General features: G+C 44.1%; 2 protein-coding genes across 2 annotated transcripts; both read left to right on the top strand.

The window, feature by feature from the left end:
* Positions 1-3,302: 3,302 nt before the first annotated feature.
* LOC104414915 (endo-1,3;1,4-beta-D-glucanase) lies at positions 3,303-6,328 on the top strand. Its single transcript, XM_039299244.1, has 8 exons — positions 3,303-3,520; positions 3,631-3,818; positions 3,979-4,000; positions 4,540-4,666; positions 4,977-5,067; positions 5,222-5,311; positions 5,615-5,715; positions 5,861-6,328. Exons 2-8 carry the CDS (start codon positions 3,671-3,673, stop codon positions 5,999-6,001), a joined length of 720 nt encoding a protein of 239 aa, XP_039155178.1. The 5' UTR covers positions 3,303-3,520; positions 3,631-3,670; the 3' UTR covers positions 6,002-6,328.
* A 1,841-nt stretch (positions 6,329-8,169) lies between these two features.
* LOC108954450 (endo-1,3;1,4-beta-D-glucanase) lies at positions 8,170-25,781 on the top strand. The gene is made up of 7 exons (XM_039299512.1): positions 8,170-8,405; positions 8,801-8,822; positions 24,188-24,314; positions 24,517-24,607; positions 24,718-24,807; positions 25,204-25,322; positions 25,474-25,781. The coding sequence occupies exons 1-7, from the start codon at positions 8,258-8,260 to the stop codon at positions 25,612-25,614; spliced, it is 738 nt and encodes a 245-aa protein (XP_039155446.1). The 5' UTR covers positions 8,170-8,257; the 3' UTR covers positions 25,615-25,781.
* Positions 25,782-25,857: the final 76 nt, after the last annotated feature.

Here is a 25,857-nt window from a genome sequence, read left to right on the forward strand (position 1 = left end):
TCTCCCGAATGAATGCTCACGCCTACTCGTGACTCGCTGAAGAACCTAAAAACAAGTATAAAAGAGGAGTGAATTACCACGGCTCAGAGTAACACATTTCTTCTAAGCGGATCGAGAAATCATTATGCAAAACACACTTGAGTCGGCTTGATGAGGCGTCCGGATCACGAGCGTGCCAATTTTATTTTTTTTTCCTTTTTTTTTTTCCTTTCTTCTTTCTCTCTTCTCCCCTATTTCTTTCGTTCCCTTGCTTTTGCCCGTGCTCTTCTCTTTCTCTCCCTCTTTCTCTCTTTTTAAAACCCAGCTGAAGGTTCCACAGTTCTCTTCAGCTTCCCTTTTTGACTTTTCAAACTCTTTCTTTTCCTTTTATTTTTTTTCTTTTAAAGCCCATATATTACATGTGAAATAAATATTTACGTAACCCACTAGACAATTTTCTCTTTCAGGACGCATCACCAACTCATTCATTTTATATGCACATGTGGAAGTAAATAAAAAAATCCCAAGATAACAATAAGATGGGATAGAAAAGTAGGCCACAATTCAAAACAAAAACAAGCCTTTTATAAACACACGGGTTCATATACCAAACTAGACTGTTTCAAAAATATTGGCTCATAAAAAAGAGAACTATCCTATGACCCACTAGTTAGACACGTTCGTCAATTCTCCAATCTCCACCTTCCCAGACTTCGAGGCTTCAGGTCCGACCACCATCTAGGGACATGAAATTGTTATCTTACAACGGGGTGAGACGACGTCTCAGCGAGTTCAACCCCCTAAGACCTTACTAGAAAGAAAATATGCCCCAATGGCTACTTAAGCACAAACATGAGTTCGATGACTTACCTTTGCCTACACTTCTTCCTTTAAGTCAATATAATTTGCATATCTAGGTAATCAATTCAACACATTAGAGCATCAAGCCAGATTGGGTCATCAATCAATCGATCTAGTTGATTCCATGTCATCACGACTTACTCTCGGTAGGCACATTCAATACTCACTCCAACTATTATTCACGGCCACTCATGGCACAACCAATTCCAGATTCAGTGGTTTCCTAGTGTAACTAGGTTAATCACGGCCCAATGGGCACAACCGGTTCCAAGTTAGGTTATAAATCACGGCCCTATAGGCACAGTTCGCTTTAGCGATTACTTAACCCAACCCATATCATCATGCACAACATACATCACTTTACCATTCAATAGTCATCTTATTATGACTATACACCACCACACGATTATTTACCCATGGCCAATGACATTGTGCCTCACACTTCAATTCCTTATTTTAAGTAATATCTTGGCATATTTTCCTCGTGTTAAAGATATTCGATAAAAATAATCGTGTGTGGAGGCCAAAAATATAATATATTTATTTTATAAAATTCCACTATTTTCAATAATCCACAAACATATTTTTTGCGCTGTAAACCGACGCCTAGTATTTTCTAATTAATTACCGAAAATAATAAAATTTGGGATAAAATTCCCACAATCACAAATCACACTCAATTTGCACAAAATAACAGTCAATTAAATAAACAGATCACACCACTGCAATCATCATAAAATTCTGGTCATCGACTATCCCGGTATAATTTTCGGAAAATAATTAATTAATTAAATAATTATGGAAATCAATTATTAAATGCCAATAAATAGAACTTAGGCCCGTAAAGCTTAATTGAAAGACGAGATGGGTCCAAAAAATTTCCGAACCATTTAAATAAATACTAGAGCTTGTCTAGGCTCTAATTACACTACTCTAATCACCTAACATGCAATAAAATTTAATTAAATTGCTAATCTATTCTAACTATCCACATAATCCATACTTAGTCTAAACTAATTAACCCTTAAATGTTATTAACTTACGAAGTAAGGATTGGTGAGCTAAACTCACTTGTTAAGCAATCCACACGGATCAAAACGACAGGGACACGGCGAGGGTCGAGACACTCCAAAGCGAGACCACCTTTCGAGGTGCGGGACTGCCTTTTGAGGTCTGGAAACGATCCAAAGCGGGCCAAAACAGTGGCTAGAAACTCACATGATATAGTTCCGTTTGGTGGCTGTCAAAGCTGCTCCGGTGGTTGCTTGGGGTCGAAATGGGCCTCAGGGCTGGTCGCAGGTCCAAGTGAGCTGTGGCAGCTCTTCACGGCAGCTCCGGCAACTTCCACACGGCTCAGGCAGCTTGCTGGATGGCGAGTAGGACTAAACGACACTGCTAGGACAGCGGAAAAAGGGCGCAGCTGGCGCAGGGCTTGCAGGCGAGAATGAACGCACGTCAGTGGCGTGTGGTGGCTCCGGCGGATGGTGAGCGGCGTCAACGAGGGAGAGAGCTGGTCTGTTTGGTTTTTTGGATTTGTTGGGGCTTCAAGCAAGCTGGGATGAAGGTTGGTTGACGGGGGAGGAGAGGAAGGGGAAAGGAGGAGGGGACTAGCTTGCTCTATGGAGGGGACCACTAAAATCTTACTAGGAGATGGATTTCAATCGCATTTACAAGGAATTTCACCCAAAAAAAATAATAATAATTGGAACCTTGGGCTGATACAAACAAGGAAAGGACAACGCCAAAGTGCAAAATGGAAAGATGAAATATAGACGCCCCTTGGAGATACCCTAATTATAAATTCACAATCATAACATTGGGCAAGATAAAAATTTATCATATTTGATTGTGACAACCTTTATAGGGAATAGATAAAAATGCCCAAATTATGCACACGACAAAATGATTGCCTCCATCACTAGTCATGGACGGCCCGATGTGAACTTACTTCATTGATCACCAGCATCATTGATTGAAAATTCAGCATTTAGGGATATAACATCGCTTGACTATCTTCATCTCAAATAGTTTCACTTAAGCACAATCAACTAAGAAGTGCCTAAGAGAGAAAGACGGCATGGTCATTTATCCAAATCCATCGTAACTTGATAAGTATTATTGACTTGGATAAATTGAAACTTAATGTTTCGAAAGCACCTAAATTTTTTTTAGTTGATTATGGTTTCCTTTTTCTCCATGGAGTCTCTAGAAACACAAACACCTCTGCCTAATTTGCTCTCCAGCTGATAGTAGGGGTGTTCCTCTCGCCCTTAGTGTCGATAATCATCACCGTCAATCATGTTGTCTTGGTAAGGACGAGTCTAGGCCTGTGCAAAGACCATTTCCTTTTTGCTTATCCCAAGTTTCGAACTTGAGAAATCAGGTCTCCAGTCTTTTGCACACGAGTTGCTGGGCTCTGCAAATGGACTTCTCTTGCAGTGTTCGGAGTCCGGACAGGCGAAGAGAAGGACGCCCAAAAACCGACGGCGATCCTAAGGTTGCCCCCGACACGTTGTCGTTCACATAGTGGTCTTCAGTCGTCGGAGAGAATCTTTGAGGATACTGCCAAAACCTTTTGTCACTTCTTGACAATCCTTGATTGCAAACGCCTTCGAGTCGAGCGAAGTCAACACCGCAACTTTCTCTTCCGACCTGGAACAAATTTCATTGTCCGAGTGACGTAAGTAATGACGCCCGCAAGACTCCAATCTTTCCCTTATTAAAATTCATTCTTTTCCCATGTTGCCATTCACAAATCGTCACATTCTTCCACTGATTCCTCACTCCTAGTGCGTCCCGCATTTGCCGGGTTTCTGGGGAAGAGAGGAAGATGTCGAGTTCTCAGTGTTTTGAGAACCCACCGGACCTGAGCTCGACTTGCGGAGTGGGGCGTGTTGAAGAGCTTGCAGGGCTCAAGACTTACGTCACTGGCCCTTCCGATTCCAAGCGTGCTGTTATTCTCATCGCCGACGTTTTTGGTATTGAACCCATTTCTTGGATTCTGATTTTGTGTTCCTTCTCTTAGTTGGATCTTTCTTTTGGTCAATTACGTACTTCTTCTTGGTTCTTTGTCGTTCTTGTGCTTTTCGGTCCATTGAATGGCTGCTTGATTGATCGTTTGCTTATCTGTTTGTGCAGGGTATGAGGCTCCTAAGCTGAGGTATGGTGTGGTTACTTGCATAGAATCTTTCTTGGGTTGTTCTATGTATATTTTGTTTTTTAGTGCCATTTTTGAAGTTAATAACTCTGTCTTGTCCTTAGAGCATACATTTGAAAGCTCTTGACTTTTTGTTCATCTTTCACCTGTGATGCTCTGACAAGCATTACACAGGACATGAGGGTGAGGCCAATTCATTTGGGATGAGTGTGCTCGGTGTTTTTCCGTCTCTGAGTTAAAACATCATCAATTGAAGTGCATATACTCGTGACTTTGTGGCACTTTCCACTGACATGTGGTAGACATTGCTTGATTCAACATAAGTTACAATTTCTTGTTCTAGTAAAATTTGCTACGGCTTGGCTGTTCATACTATGCAGTTTCATCTTGAGATAGAGTGAGCTTCAGTTTCAACACTAACATTGTATAGCTGGGATCGCCTTGTTAGCAGTCATGGCATTCTGTGTGTTCACAAGATTGAAAATGATAGAGTTACCTTATCAAATTGTCATACTTATTTGTGTGCTGCTTTCATTGTAAAGAAAACTTGCAGATAAGGTCGCATCAGCTGGATTCTTGGTGGTTGTACCTGATTTCTTGTATGGAGATCCCATTGATCTCAGTAATCCTAATTTTGATAGAGGAGCTTGGAAGAAAATTCATAGCACGGTGAGTTTTTCACTCCTTCAGGCTGTGAAAGTATTGAAGTACATTTAGAATTCAGTGGAAACAAGGGCCTTCCTATGTGCAAACTTGATTTCTTGACTCATATCACATGCAGTAACTTGCATCAGTAGCTAGACCTGGTTGGAGTTTGGTGGTCATTTGAAAAATTTTGGGCGCCCATCTGGATCTGTATTTTACCAAATTCTAAATGCGATAAATGAGACAGCATCAGTAGAATGAAAGCCTCATGAATTTTCATGTCACCAGTTTTTTAGCTGTGTTTTTGTGACCGTTACCTTATTTGCTTCTTTAGGATAAAGGGTATGAAGATGTGAAGCCAGTGATTTCTGCACTTAGGAGTAAAGGCATGTCCGCCATTGGGGCTGCAGGATTTTGTTGGGGAGGTGAAATTTTCTGAATTCACTCTCACAGTTTTGAGGAGGTTATAAGGTTTAGCAATGGGAAGTTTGTTCTACATTCACCATTGAAAAACTCACTCTGTCCACTTGAAAAAAAGTTCTTTGAAGTCTTTAAAAAGAGCTTGTCTATACTTTTCAGGAAAGGTACTAGTGAAATTAGCAGGCATTGAAGACATTCAAGCAGCAGTTATTCTGCACCCTGGTCATATGACTGAAGATGAAATCCAAGGTAAAGCTATGCCAGTAAACACTTGCCATTTTCTTTTCAGCCCCAGCAATATAATTTCTTCATGAGGGTGTTAGACTTGGTACTGGGTACGGGAGGCTTTTTGGGCTAATTTTCTTTTCAACCACAGCAATATGCTTATGAATAATTAAGTTTGTGAATTCTGGAGAGAATCTGCAAATGCAGCCAAGAGGGATGAGGAAACCTGCTATGAGAACTCTGGTCAAATAGAAGAAATCAATAGCGCATTGTCTGACTTGAGAAGTGTTCCTTCAACTGAATCCGATTTGTCTGTTCTTTGTTCAGCTGTCAAGATTCCAACTGCCATATTGGGAGCCGAGATTGACCATGCTTCCCCGCCTGAAGAACTGAAAAAGTTTGGGGAGATCATGTCAGCTAAAACTGAAGTAAGTGTCTTAGGCTGTTTTGTGCATTTGTTGCAAATGAATTGTCAGACAGTGCAATCGTTATTCCACATTGTCAGTTTGCTCTCAAAGCACTTCTCTCCAGTTATTTCTACACATCACTAATTCAGAGACCTCGGTTTTGCAGTTTGAGAGTTACGTGAAAATATTCCCTAGTGTTAGTCATGGATGGAGTGTGAGGTATGACGACAACAACGATTTTGCTGTCAAGAGTGCTGAAGAGGCCCAAAAGGACATGTTGAATTGGTTTTTGAAGCATGTCAAGTGAAGAGAAGGAATTTTCGAAGAATATAGTGAGGGATGCAGTAGACGACTGCATTGTGTGAGAGATGAACAAGTTGAGGACTGGTCATCTGTTTAGGACTAGTGATCTACTGTAATATTCGGCGAGGAAACAGCATACTGTACTGTCGTTCCGTAGACAATAAGATAAGCGGTTTCGTCCCTCAAACTTTGAAGATTGAAAATAAAATATGTCGCGTCGAGTTGTATCATGCCGATTTGGATGCATTTCTGGTCCAAATTGACTGGAGGTGTTCGCTGTCAACTAGACGAGGACCACAAGGGGAATATAGAATAGCATATTCTTTCTTCATTTTCCATTTTCCTTTTTCATTCTAGAAGGATACGGAGTTCCACAATGGTATCAGCAAAAGTGGGCGATATATAGATTTTACAGGACCGCTCCAACTCAAATTCATGCGTCAAATTTTGAATAGAAACTCTATTAAAGATACACGATCTCAACATTATATTAGTCGAGAAGGAAAAAGAGATGGAAGTAAGCACATGGAGAACGAATCAACCATTCAAATTTGTTACACAAAAACCTATTCGTCTTGTATATTTCTAGGAGTAATCACTTTCTGAGTAGGTTGGTTCCAACTAAAACCAAAAGCCTATTCTGAGACTTCTGGTTCCAAAAGATTTTAACCAAGAACCAAACTGGTTGTAGTTTTGAAACCGCCTGTTCTTGATTGGCCAATTCCATTTAGGAAGCCTTTGACAACCAGTCAAACAATGAAAATTTCTATTCTTTTGTTATTGGGAGTAGATTTGAAATAGAAATTCATTTGAAATAGAAATTCGTTTGGTAAAAATTTTGTTTCTGTAAACAAATTTCTATTTTTTTTCCGAAAGTAGATTTGTAATAGAATTGAGAAGTAAAAAAAAAAAATTGATTATTTATTTTCGGGAACAATTTCAGAATTGAGCCAACTTATTTTTTTTTTCTCTTCTATCTTCTTGTTCTTCTTGTTTAGCTGCCGCCGCCATTTGTCATCATCGTTGTCCATCACCACTGGTTGCTGGCAAGCGGATGGGTGAGGTAGCGAGGTCCGGAGGCTCACCCAACCACTAGTGCCAGGCTAGGCTTGCCTAGCCACCGGTGAGGCTCACCTGGTTGGGCGAGGTTGACCTCGCTAGATCCGGGCGAGGCTGCTCACCCCGCCAAGGTTTGCCCGCCAAGGTTTGGCCAACGAGGCATGGCCTCGCCAAGGGTCGGTGATGCTCCGGTGAGGTCGCCGGCCCTCGTCGGCTAGTTGCTAGTCATCCCAAGGCTGATGACTAGCAAACCTTGAAAAAGAAAGAGAAATAAAAGAAATAAAAGAAAAGAAAAAGAAAAAGTAATAAAATTATTAAAAAATTAAAAGAGAATGATTTGGATTAGAAATTTTCAGAATGGTATCAAATCTGATTCTATTTCGAGAATGAAAATTTTAGACAGTTATCAAATGGTTTAAAATGGTTAAGAATTGTTATTGAGAACAAAATAAAAAAGAATCATTTTTTATTATAAATTATTGCTTGGAATGGAATGGTTACTAAACGTGCCTTGCTTCCCAAGAACCGATTCTCCATTCTACTTGAAAACCGGTCCACTTTTATATTATGAATAAAACCAAACACCATTTTACTATAAAAACATACGTTGGCCGGATAGTACAACTAATTTTTCCAATATTGAATTAGAAACCGAATCAATTCTAGATTTGCGAAACTGAGAACCGAATCAATTCTCTTTGGAGCCAACTTCGGTCTAAGCTGATTTGATCCGTATCCCAAATTGAACCGATCGTTGCACATCCTATTCATTTCCGTTCATTTCATGCCAGCCAAAGAGATACGAATATACCAACTTTTTGAGAATCAAAATGAAGAAATGGTGCAACCGATATAGGGCCCTAGGATAACATATCCTAATATGGACATAGACATCGTGAGGTGACATCAATCCAAACCACAATATTTTTTGGTGACCAATCCGAACCATAAAGGTCACCCGTGAAAGGAGTTTACAAAAATATTTTCTCAGACATTGCGATATTGCATCGTGGATGAGTCAATGATTCTCAGAAGGCAATCTCGGCGAGCTACGTTGTGACATTGCCTCCTGCAGATTCTTGTCGTCCAAATTCTAAACCTGCATTATCTCTCTCTCTCTCTCTCTCTCTCTCGTCTCATTGGCTCTGTCCTTACCTCAGAAGCAGTCAGCGATCACATAACAGAGGCAAGATCCCAGAGAATGTCAGGACCTCAATGCTGCGAGAACCCTCCGACTCTCAACCCAGCCAGCGGCCAAGGCCATGTTGAGGAGCTGGGTGGCCTCAAAAGCTACGTCTCTGGTTCCTCCGACTCCAACCTCGCCATCGTCCTCGTCTCTGATGTGTTTGGTACTCGCCCAGCACTCCCTTTTATCGATAAAGTTTGTATTTTGGGTTCATAGTCGGTGGTTCTGGCTCTACATGTGATCTGTCTCAGTGATTAAGTTGCAAATTTGTCGTAGTCTCTTGGTCAACCTTGAAGTTCATAGTTTTTCTTGTAACATATAATATAAGCTATCCGACTCATGCTTGTGAAGTAAGAGGCTGTGTTTATGGAGTAGGCGGTTTCTTCGAAGTTCATTGATGGTTGATTCATGATGGCATGTGAGTTATCAATTGGAGGTCACTGAATAGGAGCATGAAGAAGGAAAACCTCTTTATATGGTTTCATTTCTGCCGTTTAATCTGTTTTTCCTCCTCTCAAAGCTAATCACATGATTTGGTTGGTCGGGTTGATTGTGCAGGATATGAAGCTCCAAACTTGAGGTATGGAGGATTCCCCTATAACTCTTTCTTGCTACTTGCTAGTTGAATTTTTTTTTTTAATATATTTGTCACGACCTACCCTCCGGGAGGAAACGGGTTTAGGGGTATTGCCTAAAGGACGGGCCTAAGGCCCATGATTAGGCGCGAGCTCTCCCAAGCCCATACCCCGTGACATTGTGATACATTTTAGGAATTTTGCATAAAAGGAGTCGCCACTAGCCTATTGGGGTCGGCTAGAAACCAAGTGAGACATGGGAGCGTGTCTCACTTCCTACGCAACCAGAGAATTTAGGTTCGGGGACTTGATTACACTAATTAACCAATTAGTGCCCTTTCGATACCTAATCTTGTTCGTTTTAACAAAATGATTTTTGCCGGGCAATTTGGATTGATTTTATATTTATCCACTAACATGTGAGGTGATCATGCATGCGCGCAATCATTAAAGTAATAATCATAACTACCAAGATCCTAATTGCAATAAGATTAAACACATGCAATCAAACATAATTAAATATGCAAATTAAACATGCAACATAATTAATATACGAGCACATAAAAGTCTAATTATGCTAAAATGGCAATACATGGCAAACCCCAATCAAATCCCATCATTTTTGGATTTTCGAAATTTTAATTTTTAATTTTTAATTTTTTTTAATTTTTTTAATTTTTAATTTTTTTAATTAATTTTTTTTTTTTAATTTTTAAAATTTTTTTAATTTTCGAAATTGTTTTTTTTTTAATAATAAAATAATTTTGGGACCGGGCCGGTCCAACCCGGCCTGGGTTCGGCCCGGTCAACGCTGATCGGGTCCGGTCTCCGACCAGGACCCAGTTGGTCCAACAGCCCAAGTGGACCCGAAGCTTGGGCCCAGCCCAAGAATTCCCCTCTCCTCTCTCTTTTTAAAAGAGACAGGCCCAAAAGCCCAATCTAATTTTCTTAAAATAAAACTCATAAGCCCAACTAAACCTATAAGCCCAGAAGTTCAAAAGCCTAAAACCAGCCCGTATTATTCGAAACCCTACCCGATTGGGATCCACGACCGACCCGGTTCGACCCGGTTTGCATCTTCTTCCCGAGGTTTTTCGCGGCCCGAGGGGGACGGGGGACGCCGGTGACTTAGCTGTGGCGGTGGCAACCAGCGGGGACGGCGACGGTGTAGCGGGTAGAGGCACAAGCAGGGGCGTGTCGGGTCACGGTTGAGGAGCGGCATCGGGCGGAGACGTCAGGTCGTCGCGGTTGCAACAGCGCGGAGCGACGGCTTCGGGCGTTGAGGCGGGGGCGCGTCGGTGGGGACGACGGCGGCTCGGACGCTCCTCGGATGGGCGGCACATGAGGCGGCGAGCAACCGGAGTCGCGAGTGTTCTGGCGGAACAGCAACGCGGCGTCCGGCAACGGAAGCGTGGGCCGTCGGGGGCTCGGCTCTGCGAGTCGCGGCGGAGAGCAGATGCGGAGCGGGACCAGCAGAGGCGGTATCGCGACCGGGCGCGGCGATGGTGAGGTTCGGTGGCTCGTTGCGCAGACGTTGAGTTGCGGGCGGTGGGTCGTTGCGGGCGGAGCGCGAGGCGCGCGTCGCTTCGAGGCGGTGATGGCGGATGCCCTGGCGCTTCGGTAGCCACGGCGCGAAGGATGGGCGTCGGGGGGAGGGCGGCGGCCGAGACGACGTCGGATTGAGGCGACGAGGCCTCCTCGCCCCTCGGCCGCCGTCCTCCTCTCCCCCTCGAGCTCTCTTTCTCTCTCTCTGTGTTTTTTTGTTCTTCCTTCGTCTCTCTCCAGCTCCCCGTTCCCTCTCCTCCTCCCCGTTCTCGTGCCGGGTCCCCCTTTTCTTCCTCGCAAGTCTGCCCCCCTTTTTGTTGCTAGGTTTTGGCAAAGATGGAGACATAAAGCGGCATGGGCCGGGCCAAGGCGAGATCCGGCCCGGCCCTTTCCATGTCTTCTTTTTCCTTTTTCTTTGTTGTTTTTGTTGTTCTTTTTTGTTTTGTTTTTTTTTTTTTTGTTTTTCTTTTTAAACGACTAATTCCTAATTACGTAGACAATTAAATCCTAATGGGAAAATTTAGGTGTCAACAGCTGCCCCTCTTTGAATGGGAGCTCGAAGAGGTTCATTTTAAAGATAAAAAACACCTAAATTATTTTGACGATAGACCCAGGTGCATAGGCACGTATTAGGTTGATGGAAAGAACTCATAACTATGAAAGAGCGTCTTGTCAATAAGAGGAAGAAAGACTCCGGGCTACAAAGCTCTCCGGGCTACAAAAGCTCTCCGGGCTACAAAGCTCACCATGTCATAGGAAGAAGGACTCCGGGTTACAAAGCTCTCCGGGCTACAAAGCTCTCTGTGTCATAGGAAGGAGGACTCCGGGCTATAAAGCTCTCCGGGCTACAAAAGCTCTCCGGGCTACAAAGTTCACCGTGTCATAAGAAGAAAGACTCCGGGCTACAAAGCTCACCGTGTCACAGGAAGAAAGACTCCGGGCTACAAAGCTCTCCGGGCTACAAAAGCTCTCCGGGCTACAAAGCTCACCGTGTCATAGGAAGGAGGACTCCGGGCTATAAAGCTCTCCGGGCTACAAAAGCTCTCCGGGCTACAAAGTTCACCGTGTCATAAGAAGAAAGACTCCAGGCTACAAAGCTCTCCGGGCTGCAAAAGCTCTCCGGGCTACAAAGCTCACCGTGTCATAGGAAGAAAGACTCCGGGCTACAAAGCTCACCGTGTCATAGGAAGAAAGACTCCGGGCTACAAAGCTCTCTGGGCTGCAAAAGCTCTTCGGGCTACAAAGCTCACCGTGTCATAAGAAGAAGGACTCCGAGCTACAAAGCTCTCCGGGCTACAAAAGCTCTCCGGGCTACAAAGCTCACCGTGTCATAGGAAGAAAGACTCCGGCTACAAAGCTCTCCGGGCTGCAAAAGCTCTCCGGGCTACAAAGCTCACCATGTCATAAGAAGAAGGAGAGGAATGAGGTCTCACCATGTAACAATGGGTTTTGACCGGGTTGAAAACGCATGATTTGAGGAAAACCAATGAAGCTTTGTAGATAATATGGTTTAAGGTTGACCATGAACCTTTTGAAAAATTGCAGTTTAGAAATAAACTCATGAACATTTTAAAAGCGGGGTTTAAGGATGACCCACGAACCGTGTGGTTTAAGGATGACTCACGAACCTTGTGGTTTAAGGATAGACCCACAAACCGTGTGGTTTAGACTGTAAAAAATGTCTCACAATGTAAAAACGGGTTTCGACTAGATGTGATGGTCTCGCCGTGTAAAAATTGGTTTTGACTTGATGTGATGGTTTCACCGTATAAAAACGGGTTTTGATTTGATATGATAGTTTTTGACTGGATATAATAGTCTTATCATGTACAAACGGGTTTCGACCGAAATGAAGGTCTCATCGTGTACAAATGGGTTTCAATTGGAGGAATGTATCACCGTGTACAAACGGGTTTCGACCGGATGATAGTCTCACCGTGTACAAACGGGTTTCGACTAGAGGAAGGTCTCGCCGTGTAGAAACTAGTTTTAACTTGATGTGATGGTTTCACCGTGTAAAAACTGGTTTCGACCGGATGATAGTCTCACCGTGTAAAAACGGGTTTCGACTGGGAGGAAAGTCTCACCGTGTACAAACGGGTTTCGACCGGATGATAGTCTCACCGTGTAAAAACGGGTTTCGACCGGATGATAGTCTCAACGTGTACAAACGGGTTTCGACTGAAAGGAATGTCTCATCGTGTATAAACGGGTTTCGACCATGTGGTTTAGAAAAAAGCCACCAATCCCATGGTTTAAGGATAAACCCACAAACCTTGTGGTTTAAGGATAGACCCACGAACCGTGTGGTTTAAGGATAGACCCACCAACCGTGTGGTTTAGGAAAAGCCACAAACCCCGTGGTTTAAGGATAGACCCACGAACCGTGTGGTTTAAGGATAGACCCACCAACCGTGTGGTTTAAGGATAGACCCACGAATCGTGTGGTTTAAGGATAGACCCACGAATCGTGTGGTTTAAGGATAGACCCACCAACCCTGTGGTTTAGGAAAGCCACCAACCCTGTGGTTTAAGGATAGACCCACCAACCGTGTGGTTTAAGGATAGACCCACGAATCGTGTGGTTTAAGGATAGACCCACCAACCCTGTGGTTTAGGAAAGCCACCAACCCTGTGGTTTAAGGATAAACCCACCAACCGTGTGGTTTAAGGATAGACCCACGAACCGTGTGGTTTAAGGATAGATCCACCAACCGTGTGGTTTAAGGATAGACCCACCAACCGTGTGGTTTAAGGATAGACCCACGAACCGTTGGAAATGGCATGGTTTAAGGTTAACCATGAACCTTTGGAGATGGCAAGGTTTAAGGTTGACCATGAACCTTTGATTTTTAGGAAGCACACCGCTAATCCCTTGAAAGCTGCATGGCTTCACTAAGGAATCCTGTGAAACTCAACTTGGGCAAATGTCATTAGGGACGTCGTATTAGAAATATTGCAGCATTAATTGAACAAGCTAATCAAGCTAAGTCTGACTGCTTTGGAAAAACATTTTATTTCAATCAGCATCATGTGGCACAAAATTGTCATCTTGTTCGAGAATGCATCGTTAATCATCAAATTCTCTATGAATCAAGTTCTTACCAGAATGATTTCTATTCGTGAAAAGACTCATTAAGCATGCCAAAGCTGGAGCTTCTTAGTCGAAAGGGCTTCTCACATACTCTCGATAAAATGGCTACTCGATCCCATCCATTCACGTGGGAAGTAACTGATTGCTGAAAGTATCTCACGTAGCCTATGTCGAAGGCTTTCTGAAACATTCGCAATGAGTACAATCTAATCGATCAAAAAGGTCTTTTGAAAGGACCGCAATATAGGCTTTGTTAGGGCTTACACAAAGTAATGATTGCTTTGAGGCCAATAAAGGAACATTTGCTGCTATCTTCATTGGGTTTACGAGTCGAGAACTGGAAGATGAGACAAGATAGAATTATTTCCACTCCTTCAAAGTAGCTTCTTTGTGGTATTCTCGGTTTCACTCAAATCATCCCAATCGAAGAGGCTTTGGAAAAGGGTTATAATGTTGGCTCGGGAAAGGCTTAAAAGGCTTAAAATTTTCAAGAGGGTCTTTAAGAGTCGGTGATCATCATGGCATCGTGACCGGGTCACTTGACTTTCGAAAGCATTTGGCTCTTGAAACACAGCACATCTCGAGAGTTCATTCATGATCATTTCGCATGAGAGCTTTGCTCTTTTCTCTAATTTCCTTTGTCTTTTGCGATGATGATTTTTTTTTTTCACCAGCACTTGGATTTTGATAATTTTTCTTTTACATAAGATAAAACCTTTTGGCTCTTTTTTCTTGACGGGCATTGGCCTTGCTTTTACCAGGCACACTGCTTTTTTCATGCCCCCTAATTTGTCAAACTTTTTGCTTTTTGAACTTTTGTAGCTCTTATGACTTTCGAGATGCTTTCCACATTTCCTTGTGATTGTCAATTATATTTGGTCAATTCTTATGCCTTGCCCCAGTGAAGGGAGATGATCATCGCTCGGGATTCAGAAATGAATAATCAGGCCCAAATTGGTTAAAACAATGGATATCAGTGTTTGGGTAGAGAAGGAAATGCTCTTCTTCACTTTAGGATGAGTCAAGCTCTAATGAGAATTCCTTCGAAGCTATCACCAGAAGATTAATGCAAGTGAAAGTAATAGAATCTTTCTTAATCTTTCGTTCTACAACATGATCATAACCTCCTATGCTGCCCCAATGTAGGGTTGTTCTTGACAATGGTACTTTGAAGTATCATTTTTTTTTTTTGGCCCAAAGTGATAACATGAGATTAGTGCAATGCTTGGGATTGATGAAGGGAATGCCTTTATCATTTCGGTCTTTGTGCTCAATGTGAATGAATCGTCGTCCCTAAGAGAAGGTCGATTTTCACCCAACTCTCGAAAGTGTCCGGAGGATGTGTCTCGGAAATGGGCTTGCCTTTCTTCATCCTAAGTACTTCTTGTTTGGCATGGTTAACCTTTCACTCTTTTGCCCAAATAAGGTCATTTTTACGAGCCGTTTTCTTGAGGGCCGCAGACGTGAAGCGTGCATAGTGACATCAAAGAATGGGTCATGCGAATCATGTCATGCATTTTTGTTTTTGTCCTTATTCTTTTTGTTTGTTGGTTTTGCCCCCCTTTTATCGTCTCAACTTACCTCTCAAAAGAGACATTCAACCTGTTGTGCGAAGACTTGATGAATTCTTGAGTTGGTTCTTTCCCCTGCCATTTCCTCGTTAGACGGTAGGATGCCTGAAACACAAATAGATATGCGTGTATGCAACATATGCATGATGCCTACAATGCTATGCATGATACTATGCGACTTGAATTGTGCATGAAGTGGCCCTTCGGCCTTGATTTCATTCATGGAAAATACTTCTTGACTGCATCAGCGTTTACAGTGTCTAGGCAATTCACCGCCATCCATTTCAACTAAAATCATGGCACCACCAGGAAGAATCTTCTTAATGACATACGGTCCTTCGTAGTTCGTGGTGAATTTGCCACGAGGATCTGGTATGATCGGAAGCACCTTCCTCAACACTAGGTTGTTGACTTGAAGTGTGCAGGACGCACCTTTCGGTTGAAGGCTTTTGCGACTCGTCTCGATAACACCGACCATGACATAGCTTGCAATCTCTTCTCATCAATCATGTTTAACTGCTCATGCCTCTGTTGCATCCACTCAGTCTCATCAAACGTAGATTGAGAAAGGACCCTTAAGGAAGGGACTTCAACTTCAACAGGCAAGACTGCCTCCATCCCGTATACGAGTGAGAAAGGAGTTGCCCTGTGGAGGTGCGGATAGAAGTTCGGTATGCCATTAGCGCATAAGGGAGCCTATCGTGCCAATCACGATAATTTTCAGCGGTCTTTGATAAGATTTTCTTTATATTCTTGTTCGCCGCCTCCTTTGCTCCATTCATCGAGGGGACGGTACGGTGACGAGTTTAAATGCTTAATTCGAAACTCATTGAATAAACCATCTACGACTTTGTTATTCAAATTAGTGCCGTTGTCGGTAATGATCGCCTCCGGCACCCGTAACGAGCGACAATGTCACGACGAATGAACTTTGCCACATTCTTGGCAGTAACATTAGCATATGAGTTGGCCTCGATCCACTTGGTAAAATAGTCTATCGCCACCAAAATAAAACGATGCCCATTTGAAGCCTTGGGATTAATGGGCCCGATCACGTCAATTCCCCACATTGAAAAGGGCCGGGGTTGAGACATTTGGTGAAGTTCATTTGGAGGGGCATTTATCCTATCTCCATAAATGGCACTTGGTGACACCGTCGTACGTGCCGAATGCGGTCGGACTCCATAATCAGCCAATAGTAACCAAGCCGCATGATCTTTCTCGCCAAGAAGTGTCCGTTCATATGGGGGCCGCACTCCCCTTCATGTATCTCTTTCATCAAACGGTCGGCTTCTTTAGCATCAACACACCTTAGCAATATTGAGTCAAAGGACCTTTTATAAGGGCGTCTCCACTAGCGAAGAATCTTGATGCCATCTTTATCAAATGTTTTAAATCCGCCACTTCACTTCCTTCGTGGAATTCACCCTTCTGTAGATACTTCAAGATGTCATGATACCAAGGTTGTCCGTCCAGTTCCTCTTCAACCGTCATGCAATAAGCCGGGCGCCTGACGATTTCAATTCTCAACGGTTCAATGTCCAAGCCTCCAGCTACTTGCAACATCGAAGACAAGGTAGCTAGGGCATCGCGAACTGATTTTGAGACCTTGGTAAGTATTCGAATGATATTTCTTGGAATTCTTTCGTCAACTCTCCAAGGAACTCATGATATGGGATCAATTTAGAATCATGTGTTCGCCATTTGCCTTCGATCACGTAAGATGATAAGGGTTGAATCACCATAAACTTGCAGCTTCCGAATTTTCATATCAATGGCGGCTTGGAGGCCGAGAATGCATGCTTCGTATTCAGCAATGTTATTCGTACAAGGGAACGTCAATTTAGCGGCGACGGGGTAATGTTGTCCATCCGGGGGAGATAAGAAGCCCGTGACCCGACCCGGCTAAGTTAACCGCACCATCAAAGTACATCGTCCATTTGTCGGTTGATACAAGTAAAATTCGCTCTTACGCATCCTATCCCCATCGATGCTTTGGACCCCTCGGAATTTTCTGCCAACATATCTGCTATGGCTCGACCTTTAACGGACTTCCCCGGGCTCGAATGTCAAACTCGAAATTAAGATTTGCCACTTGGCCAACTTGCCAACCAACGCCGGCTTCTCTAGTAGATACCGATAGGATCATTTTCGGTCACCAACAAGATTCGGTGATGAAGTGTGTCACTGCACTTTGTGCAAGGCCCAAATTAAAGCCACACAAGTTCTCTCAACTTCCGTATAGTTCATCTCGAAACAGTGAATTTCTTGCTCAAGTAGTATATTGCGCATTCTCTCCCGTCGTTTGGTCTTTTCGGGCTAGCATAGCTCCTAATGACTCATCATGTATGGTTAAGTACAAAATCAAGGGAATTTTAGGGAGAGGGGGCACTAAGACGGTGAATGAGTGAGATAATGTTTTATCTTCTCAAAGGCACCCACGGCGCACTCGGCATTCCACTCAATCTTTGCATTCTTTTTCATGAGTTTGAAGAATGGTTTGCCGTTTCAGATAACCGACAAATGAACCTCGCCACATAATTAAGTCGTCCCATCGATCGCGGACTTCTTTGACGGTATTCGGGGTTGTAAATCGCAAATGGCTTTAACCTTCGATGGATCAATCTCTATGCCTCTACTACTAACCATGAATCCTAATAGTTTCCCAGATTTCGCTCCAAAAACACATTTTGCGGGGTTGAGGCGTAACTTGAACTTCTGAAGACGTTCAAATAACCTTCGCAAGACTTTAATGTGATCTTCACCACGTCTCGATTTTGCAATCATATCGTCGACGTATACTTCAATTTCCTTGTGCATCATGTCATGGAATAACGTGACCATGGCCCTCTGATACGTTGCCCCAGCATTCTTTAAACCGAAAGGCATCACTTTGTAACAAAAGTTCCCCAAGGAGTTATGAATGATGTTTTGCTCCTGTCTTCTTCCTTCATACGGATTTGGTTATATCCAGAAAAACCATCCATGAAAGAGAATAACTCAAACCCCGCCCGCATGTCAACCAAGACATCGATATGTGGGAGTGGAAAGTCGTCTTTAGGACTTGCTCGATTCAAGTCGCGATAGTCAACACACACCCCCGATTCGCCCATCTTTCTTCATTACGGGCACGATATTTGCTACCCAATCGGGATAACGAGTTACTTCAATAAAGTCTACCTTCAATAGTTTCATCACTTCTTCTTCAATCTTTTTGGACAACTCTGGTTTAGTTCTCCTAAGTCTTTGCTTCTTGGGCGGCACATTGGGATCCGTCGGTAAAGCATGTTCCACAATTTCAGGATCCAATCCCGGCATGTCGGCATATGTCCGAGCAAACACATCTTGATACTCTTTCGAAGGTTAGTCATACTTTCCGCTTCGACTCGAGAGACATGCCCTGATTTTTACTTCTCTGACATTCTCTGCATCACCCAAATTTATGGTGATTGTTTGCTCTTGATCAACGGCTTCGATTCTTCGTGTTGATTCCATTCGCGCTCGACCCCCTTCCGATCGTCGTCGTCGATGTCATCGGAACCTGAGGGACTTTCTTCGTGCACATCTGAGTCACATGCATCCTTATCATGATTATGCATAATGTAATGCCTGAGATGCGATGAGATGAGTTAGAATAATGTCAACAACAAAAACGATGCATGTCATTTTCAAAAAGCTTTCGAAGTATTTTTTGTAAAAATTTCAAGAACTCGTCCTCATATCCTCGGATTTCCTTGTTCTTGCGGAACAGTCAAATAAGGGAGCATGTGGAGGCCTAGGCCTCAGTGACCATCATAGGGCTAGTTTGATGTGCTTCCACATGTCCTTAATAAAACATGTGTCTATTTTATTGAATGAGGAAAGATAAGGCCGTATTTTAACACACACCACCCTCGGCCAACGGCTCAAGATCGAGGCTGATTATAGTTCACGTTACAAATGACGAAAATAGGAAATAAATAAAGAAAAACTACGAGATCCCTCGCAGGGGAGAAGACATAAAACGAAAGACCAGGCTAAACGAGAACCGCCCTACTTTGGAGGGACAGCCATGACTTCAGAGGACTCGGCTTCCTCGCACGCCAGGATGGTGCATATGACGTCTTCCTTAAATAGCTCGGTTACACCATAGATATCCTCCTCTTCCTCGAACAACATCCTTGGGGGTCCTGGAAACGTCTCCTCCAGCAACGGGGAAAATGAGCTTTGATAGCGCTCGTACTCTTCAGTATGGGCAACGCATTCACTCTGGTCTCTATACCCGTCTCGGCCTCCTCGGGCACCTCGGCCTCCATTCCTTCCACGACCTCCTTGGTTGTTATGGCCTCCCACTTCTCGACATATCCCAAGCCTCTTCTTTTGAAGTTTTTACGAGCTTCGATGGGTTTTCGCACACCTTGACCGTGTGATCCAAGACCCTCTCTAGGATTATACCCACTCGCTAGCATGATTTTTCTTGCAGCTATGGCCGGCTTAGACAACTCAGGGGCCTTTGTGAAGGAACCTGCAGGCACGTGGACCATGGATACCAGCTCGAAAGTTTGAAAGCTGGATTCCTCGGTACACTCAGGCTCCACATATGGGATGGTCGTCTCATGGTAGATCTTGAAGTCAGATTCTCCATGGACCGTGATAAGCCTGTTATCCACCACAAATCGTACCTTCGATGGAGGCTAAAGGCAACGGCGCCTTTGTGTGGATCCATGGCCTCCTAGCAGAAAATTAAAAGCGCTTGGTATATCTAACACTTGGAACACGATTTGGAAGAGTACGGGGCCAATCAACAACTCAAGCTCAATTTCCCCTATCACTTCCTTCTTCATCCCGTCAAAGGCCCGTACAGTTGACTTGCCAGTACGGATTCTCCCAAGATCAATGCCCAGACGATGGAGGGTAGCCAACGGGCATATATTAAGTGCCGAACCATTATCAATCAACACTCTACAAACAAGAGTGCTCTCATGCTTCACCGAGATGTGTAGTGCTTTGGTATGATTAGGACCATCGGGAGGGAGATCCTCATCCGTAAAGGAAATCTGGTCTTTCAGTAGAACTGCTCCGACAAACTCTTCCAATTGGACTTCATCAATTGTTTCGGGTACGTGTACCTCGTTGAGGACCTTCAGCAAGATGTCCCTGTGCTTCTCGGATGATTTCAATAACTCTAGGAGGGAGATTTGGGCTGGCAACTTCCGCAGTTGATCTACCACATTGAACTCGCTAGATTTTACTATGGCCAAGAATTGCTTCGCTTCCTCCTCGTCACGACCTTCTTTTCTATTCCTTTATCGGGTGCATAACGGCCCGATCGTGTGATAGCGTCTACCTCATTTGTTTGATAATCCCAAGGTGCGGCTTTGGGATCGAATTTAGGAGGACTCTCCAACACTATTACTCCATCTTCCTCCCGTGGTGGCAATTCAATTGTGACTGGCGTTACATTCCCTTCCGTGACTTCGATTGCTGACATTTCCTCGACTATAAGGTCAATCACTGTGGGTTCAGCGATTTCCATCTCGATATCGCCGGCAATCTCCTCATCCGATAGTTCAATCACCATCGGAGTTATCATAGCTATCATCCCTTCCTCGTACAAAGCCGGGGTCTTCGAAATTCCAGGCATAATCTTCTTCGCTCGAGATATACGAGCAATGTTGCAAAAAGATGAGTGGAATGATGACGGGACTATCATGGATACGACATTCTCTCCCTCTTCTCCGCATCGAATTACCCCCATGGCTACCATCCTCGCGGACGCGGTTCCGGTTTCTCTTCCGGGGTGACATCCTGATGACCTCCATAGTATCCTGCCAACACTAAGGACTCATACAACTTGGAAGCATTCGTAACTAGAGGCTGTTGACTTGCTTGTGTCTCCTCAAAGATTGAGTTCACTCCCTCCGCATGGTCCGGTAGGGGTTGTTGCACATTAGGCCGAGCTTCCTTAAATGTCAAAATGTTTTTGTCCAAGAATCGTTGGACTTTGTACCTTAGCACATTGCAACTATCTACATCATGCCCCCTTTCTCCCATGTGGTACTCGTAGGTCTTGGTCACATCAAACCCGGCGAACCTCGTGGGGTTGTCCCTAGGTACTTCCTTCGTAACCATCCTCTTTTCGAGAAGCATAGGCAACAGCTTTGACAATGGTCGTGGCAGTGGGGAAAATTCCTTTCGAAAGGGTCTCTTGCCCTTGTCATATGCTCGTGATGAGCTCCCTTGAACAGCCATAGGCCTGTGCGAAGGTGCTGTGGGCGACTTAGGGTAAAATGACTCTTGCACAAGCGCTACCTCAACTGCAGCTTCCTTATCTTTTCTCGCCTGGAACTTCTTCGTGCCTCCGGTGGATATCTTCCCTTCGATGAGTGCCCACTCAACTCCTTCGCCTACATCTACCAACTGTGAAAAGGTTTGGCATCCCGAAAATACTAATCCTTGAAAGTATTCGGGGGGTAATGTCTTGAGGAATAGTTGCTTCATCTCCCTCTCATTCAAAGCTGGCTTCACCTGTGAGGCCATGGTTCTCCACCTTGCGCAAAGGCTTTAAATGACTCATTTCTTTTCTTCTCAACGCGGGTCAATTCTTCTCTCGTAGGGGCGAGCTCGGTATTAAACCGGTATTCTTTGCAAGAACTCGTTGGTCAAATCTTCCCAACTAGTGAATTCTTCAATGTCCAGCGCAATGAACCACGTCAGGGCAATGCCTTCCAAGCTATCTTGAAACGTGTGTATGAGAAATGGCACGTTGTCAGCGTAACGAGCCATTTTCCTCATGTAATATCTCGAGGTGGGTCTTGGGACATCCCGTTCCGTCATATTTTCTTGTGAACTCGGGCTCTTGGAAGTTCTCGGGAAGTTAGTCTTGGTGTATGGAGATAGCCTATCGCTCCTTTTAGCTCGTAACCTTGCAAGGCACACAGTCGCTCCTCCATCTTTGCCAAGCGTTTTTCATTCTCTTCACTTAGACGGGGTGTTGGGTTTTCCTTTGGAGGAGGATCCAGATTGACGATAATTGGCGTGACAGAAGGAGCCTCCCCAGCAGTTTCTTTCCCAGGGGGATCAGCAACGTGCGTGCCTTCTATTGACACTGGAGTGGATGTTCCCGTGACAGCTACAGCAGGGGGCTCCTTGAGCTTCTGGCTTATTTCAAGCATCATTATGGTGAGTTGGGCCAGCTGGTCCTCCATCTTGGCCATGCGTACGTTGGTGTCCTGCGTCGGGTCACGGCTAAGGAGCGGCATCGGGCGGAGACGTCAGGTCGTCGCGGCTGCAACAGGCGCCGGAGCGACGGCTTCTGGCGTTGAGGCGGGGCGCGTCGGTGGGGACGACGGCGGCAGCTCGGACGCTCCTCGGATGGGCAGCACAGAGGCAGCGAGCAACCGGAGTCGCGAGTGTTGCTGGCGGAACAGCGACGCGGCGTCTGGCAACGGAAGCAATAGACCGTCGGGGGCTCGGCTACTGCGAGTCGCGAGCAGAGCAGATGCGGAGCGGGACCAGCAGAGGCGATATCGCGACTTCAGGGGCGCGAAGCAGTGGTGAGGTTCGGTGGCTCAGCTGCAGACGTTGAGTTGCAGGCGGTGGGTCGTTGCGGGCGGAGGCGCAGAGGCAGCGGCGTCTGGCTTCGAGGCGGGGCGCGGCGGTGATGGCGGATGCCTGGCGCTTCGGTAGCCACGGCGCGAAGGATGGGCGTCGGGCAGGAGGGCGGCGGCCGAGACGACGTCGGATTGAGGCGACGAGGCCTCCTCGCCCCTCGGCCGCCGTCCTCCTCTCCCCCTCGAGCTCTCTTTCTCTCTCTGTGTTTTTTTTTGTTCTTCCTTCGTCTCTCTCCAGCTCCCTGTTCCCTCTCCTCCTCCCCTGTTCTCTATGCTGGGTCCCCCCTTTTTCTTCCTCGCAGGTCTGCCCCCCCTTTTTGTTGCTAGGGTTTCGGCAAAGATGGAGACATAAAGCGGCATGGGCCGGGCCAAGGCGAGATCCGGCCCGGCCCTTTCCATGTCTTCTTTTTTCCTTTTTTCTTTGTTGTTTTTGTTGTTCTTTTTTGTTTTGTTTTTTGTTTTTTTTTGTTTTTCTTTTTAAACGACTAATTCCTAATTCTGTAGACAATTAAATCCTAATGGGAAAATTTAGGTGTCAACAATATTATTGTCAGACCATCTCCGTGGGTGTGTTAGTGGAAGAAGTTGTGCAGGAATCAAGACTTTCCTTCTCTTCTTTGTATTTTCTTTTAATTTGTCCATTTTATCTCTTTTCCAAATGCCTCACAGTTGACGTGGTTATTACTTTCTTCTAGCTTTATGCTTTAAAATCAACATGAAATTGCTATGGTCTAGATAAGGTGATGATGTGCGTATTTTCCCTTTAAACTAGAGACAAGAGGAACTACTTCAATGGCAGCTCATTCAATATTTGCGGTTAGGTTGTTCTCTTATGACGAAAATACTTGAGGTCTGCGACTCTGCCCGCTTTAGGTCTTGAAAATCTCAATAGTGTTATGTATGGTGGCTTTTAGAGAAGCTCAGGTCTTTAAAATGTCCAACTGGGGTTGAGTCTTCTAAATCTGACTTAAGTGTCTCAAGTGCATGAGCATGGAGATCTCCACCTGAAAAGCAGGACTTGCCCTGCAGCTAGATATGTCTTTTCCTTAGTATCATCGAACTGTTAATGGTCAAGGACCTTCTAATCTTTCTGTTCTGATGAAAGCGTACTGTATGTAATCCCTTGGAATTTCCATATGGTAATAGATCTCTGTGACATCTTTACTCAAAATGATTTAACTCCAGGTTTGGCTGTCCCTTTAGTTGATTACCATATAGCTCCTTTCATTTTGCAAACAGATTGTTAAGCAGTCTTTTTGTAGTCTTCACCGACTCTTCGTTGTAAACCATGAATCCTTCTGGGGAATAAAGTTAATGTTTAAGAGTTACCAGGTCCAGTCAAGATCTCAGAAGCTGAATGAATTTTCTGCAACTCATAATTCACGGCATAAATTTGTTGTTAAAATCCTCTATAATCTTCTCTTCTTTTCTTCTGCACAGCATATACTTTTGCCATACAGGTTTGTAAGCGCTGTAAGTTATAAATGTGTGCGTGTATGTGTTGGGTTGGTCATCTTTTGATCACCTCTTTCGTAACTTAATAATCAGCTGTTCATTCTTATTGATAGGAAGCTTGCCGACAAGGTTGCTGCTGCTGGGTTTTATGTGGTTGTTCCCGATTTTTTTGGTGGGGATCCTTTTGTACGTGAAAATGCCGAAAGGCCCATTATGGAATGGCTAAAGGATCATGGAACTGTGGGTTCTCGATCTTTAATTGATAAACACTTGCTAGTTTTTTCATTAGAAATTGCACTAGCAATATTCATAAGTTGGTCCAGAATTGCCCATCTCATTATGCTCACTGTTTTCCCATTATCAATTGGTCGCTTAAGCTACAACTCACATTATGTGTACATCGACCATTGTGATTGCTGATGCCAAAAGAATCTTTTTGCAGGATAAGGGATATGAAGATGCAAAGCGAATAGTTGAAGCTGTGAAAGGTAAAGGTGCATCTGCAATTGGGGCTGCTGGCTTTTGTTGGGGAGGTGAGTAGCTTTGTTCTGAATGATTCTTTAAAAGATCTCTTTTCATGTCTTGGACATGATTTACAAGCTCGTAATATCGTGCAATGCTCTTGGGATCTTTGTTTCTTCAGCTAAGGTTGTGGTTGAGCTGGCAAAGACAGGGGCCATCAAAGCTTCTGCGTTATTACATCCGTCATTCGTCTCTGTGGATGACATCAAGGGTATGTTCATCTTTGTTTTTAATAATTTATTAGCCTCTTGGTTTGCATATTTTCAATGCCAGGAATCTCTTAAAGTAGCTGCAGGAACCTACCTGTGCACATTTTCATTGTTATACGCTTGAATATACTACATACGGCTTGCATAACAAAGAAAAAGTTTCTCCTGATGGCTTGGAAAGTTGGAACACACACACCGTATGACTATACAGATATGACAATTCTCTGCTCTCTATAACCTCTGTGAAATAAATATTTACGCAACCCACTAGACACTAAAGATGTGATGTTTTATTTACCTCGACATCTTTTGAGGACAACTATTGCAAGATTTGATGAGCCTACGTTAACAGGGCATCATGATAATTTGTCAGCTTCATCAGTTTTGCCCCTTAAGAGTTATATGCAATTTTGCCGGAGTTAAGGCTCCAATAGCCATATTAGGAGCTGAGATAGACCGTATGTCACCACCGGAACTCCTGAAGCAATTTGAAGAGATTCTAGCTGCCAAATCTGAGGTGAGACTGAGATAATTCACTTATGATTCTCGAGTTCATGCACTTGTATTTACTTCTCAGTTGGGAGGTTCAATTTCTGCAAGCCACGCAGAGAGTTTGCTTTGCCACATGGTAGTAGAGATTTTTTTATGAATATAAGACTGTTTCACAGGTTGATGCACAAGTGAAGATATTTCCGAAAGTTTCCCATGGGTGGACCGTCAGGTACGATGTCGCTGATGAAGAAGCGGTGAAGTGTGCCGAGGAGGCGCATTCAGATATGCTAGAGTGGTTTGCAAAGTTTGTGAAGTGAGGGAAGTCTCTGGTATCCGTTGAACCCCTAATCCCTTGCACGTGACTACTTGTGTAATAAAGTGGATGCTGTTTACTTTCTACATTCTGTGATCGCCAAGAAAATGGAGAAAGCTAGTGGGGATTTTGTTTTCTGTTTCTGCATCTCAACTCAAGTTCTGCCAGAGAGATTGGACGCAATAGAATCTCTCCCGATCACCGCTTGTATTAGATCCATGATGATTTGGTAATGCTTGAGGAGGAC

Source organism: Eucalyptus grandis, chromosome 8, assembly GCF_016545825.1.
Source record: "Eucalyptus grandis isolate ANBG69807.140 chromosome 8, ASM1654582v1, whole genome shotgun sequence".
Taxonomy (NCBI): Eukaryota; Viridiplantae; Streptophyta; class Magnoliopsida; order Myrtales; family Myrtaceae; genus Eucalyptus; species Eucalyptus grandis.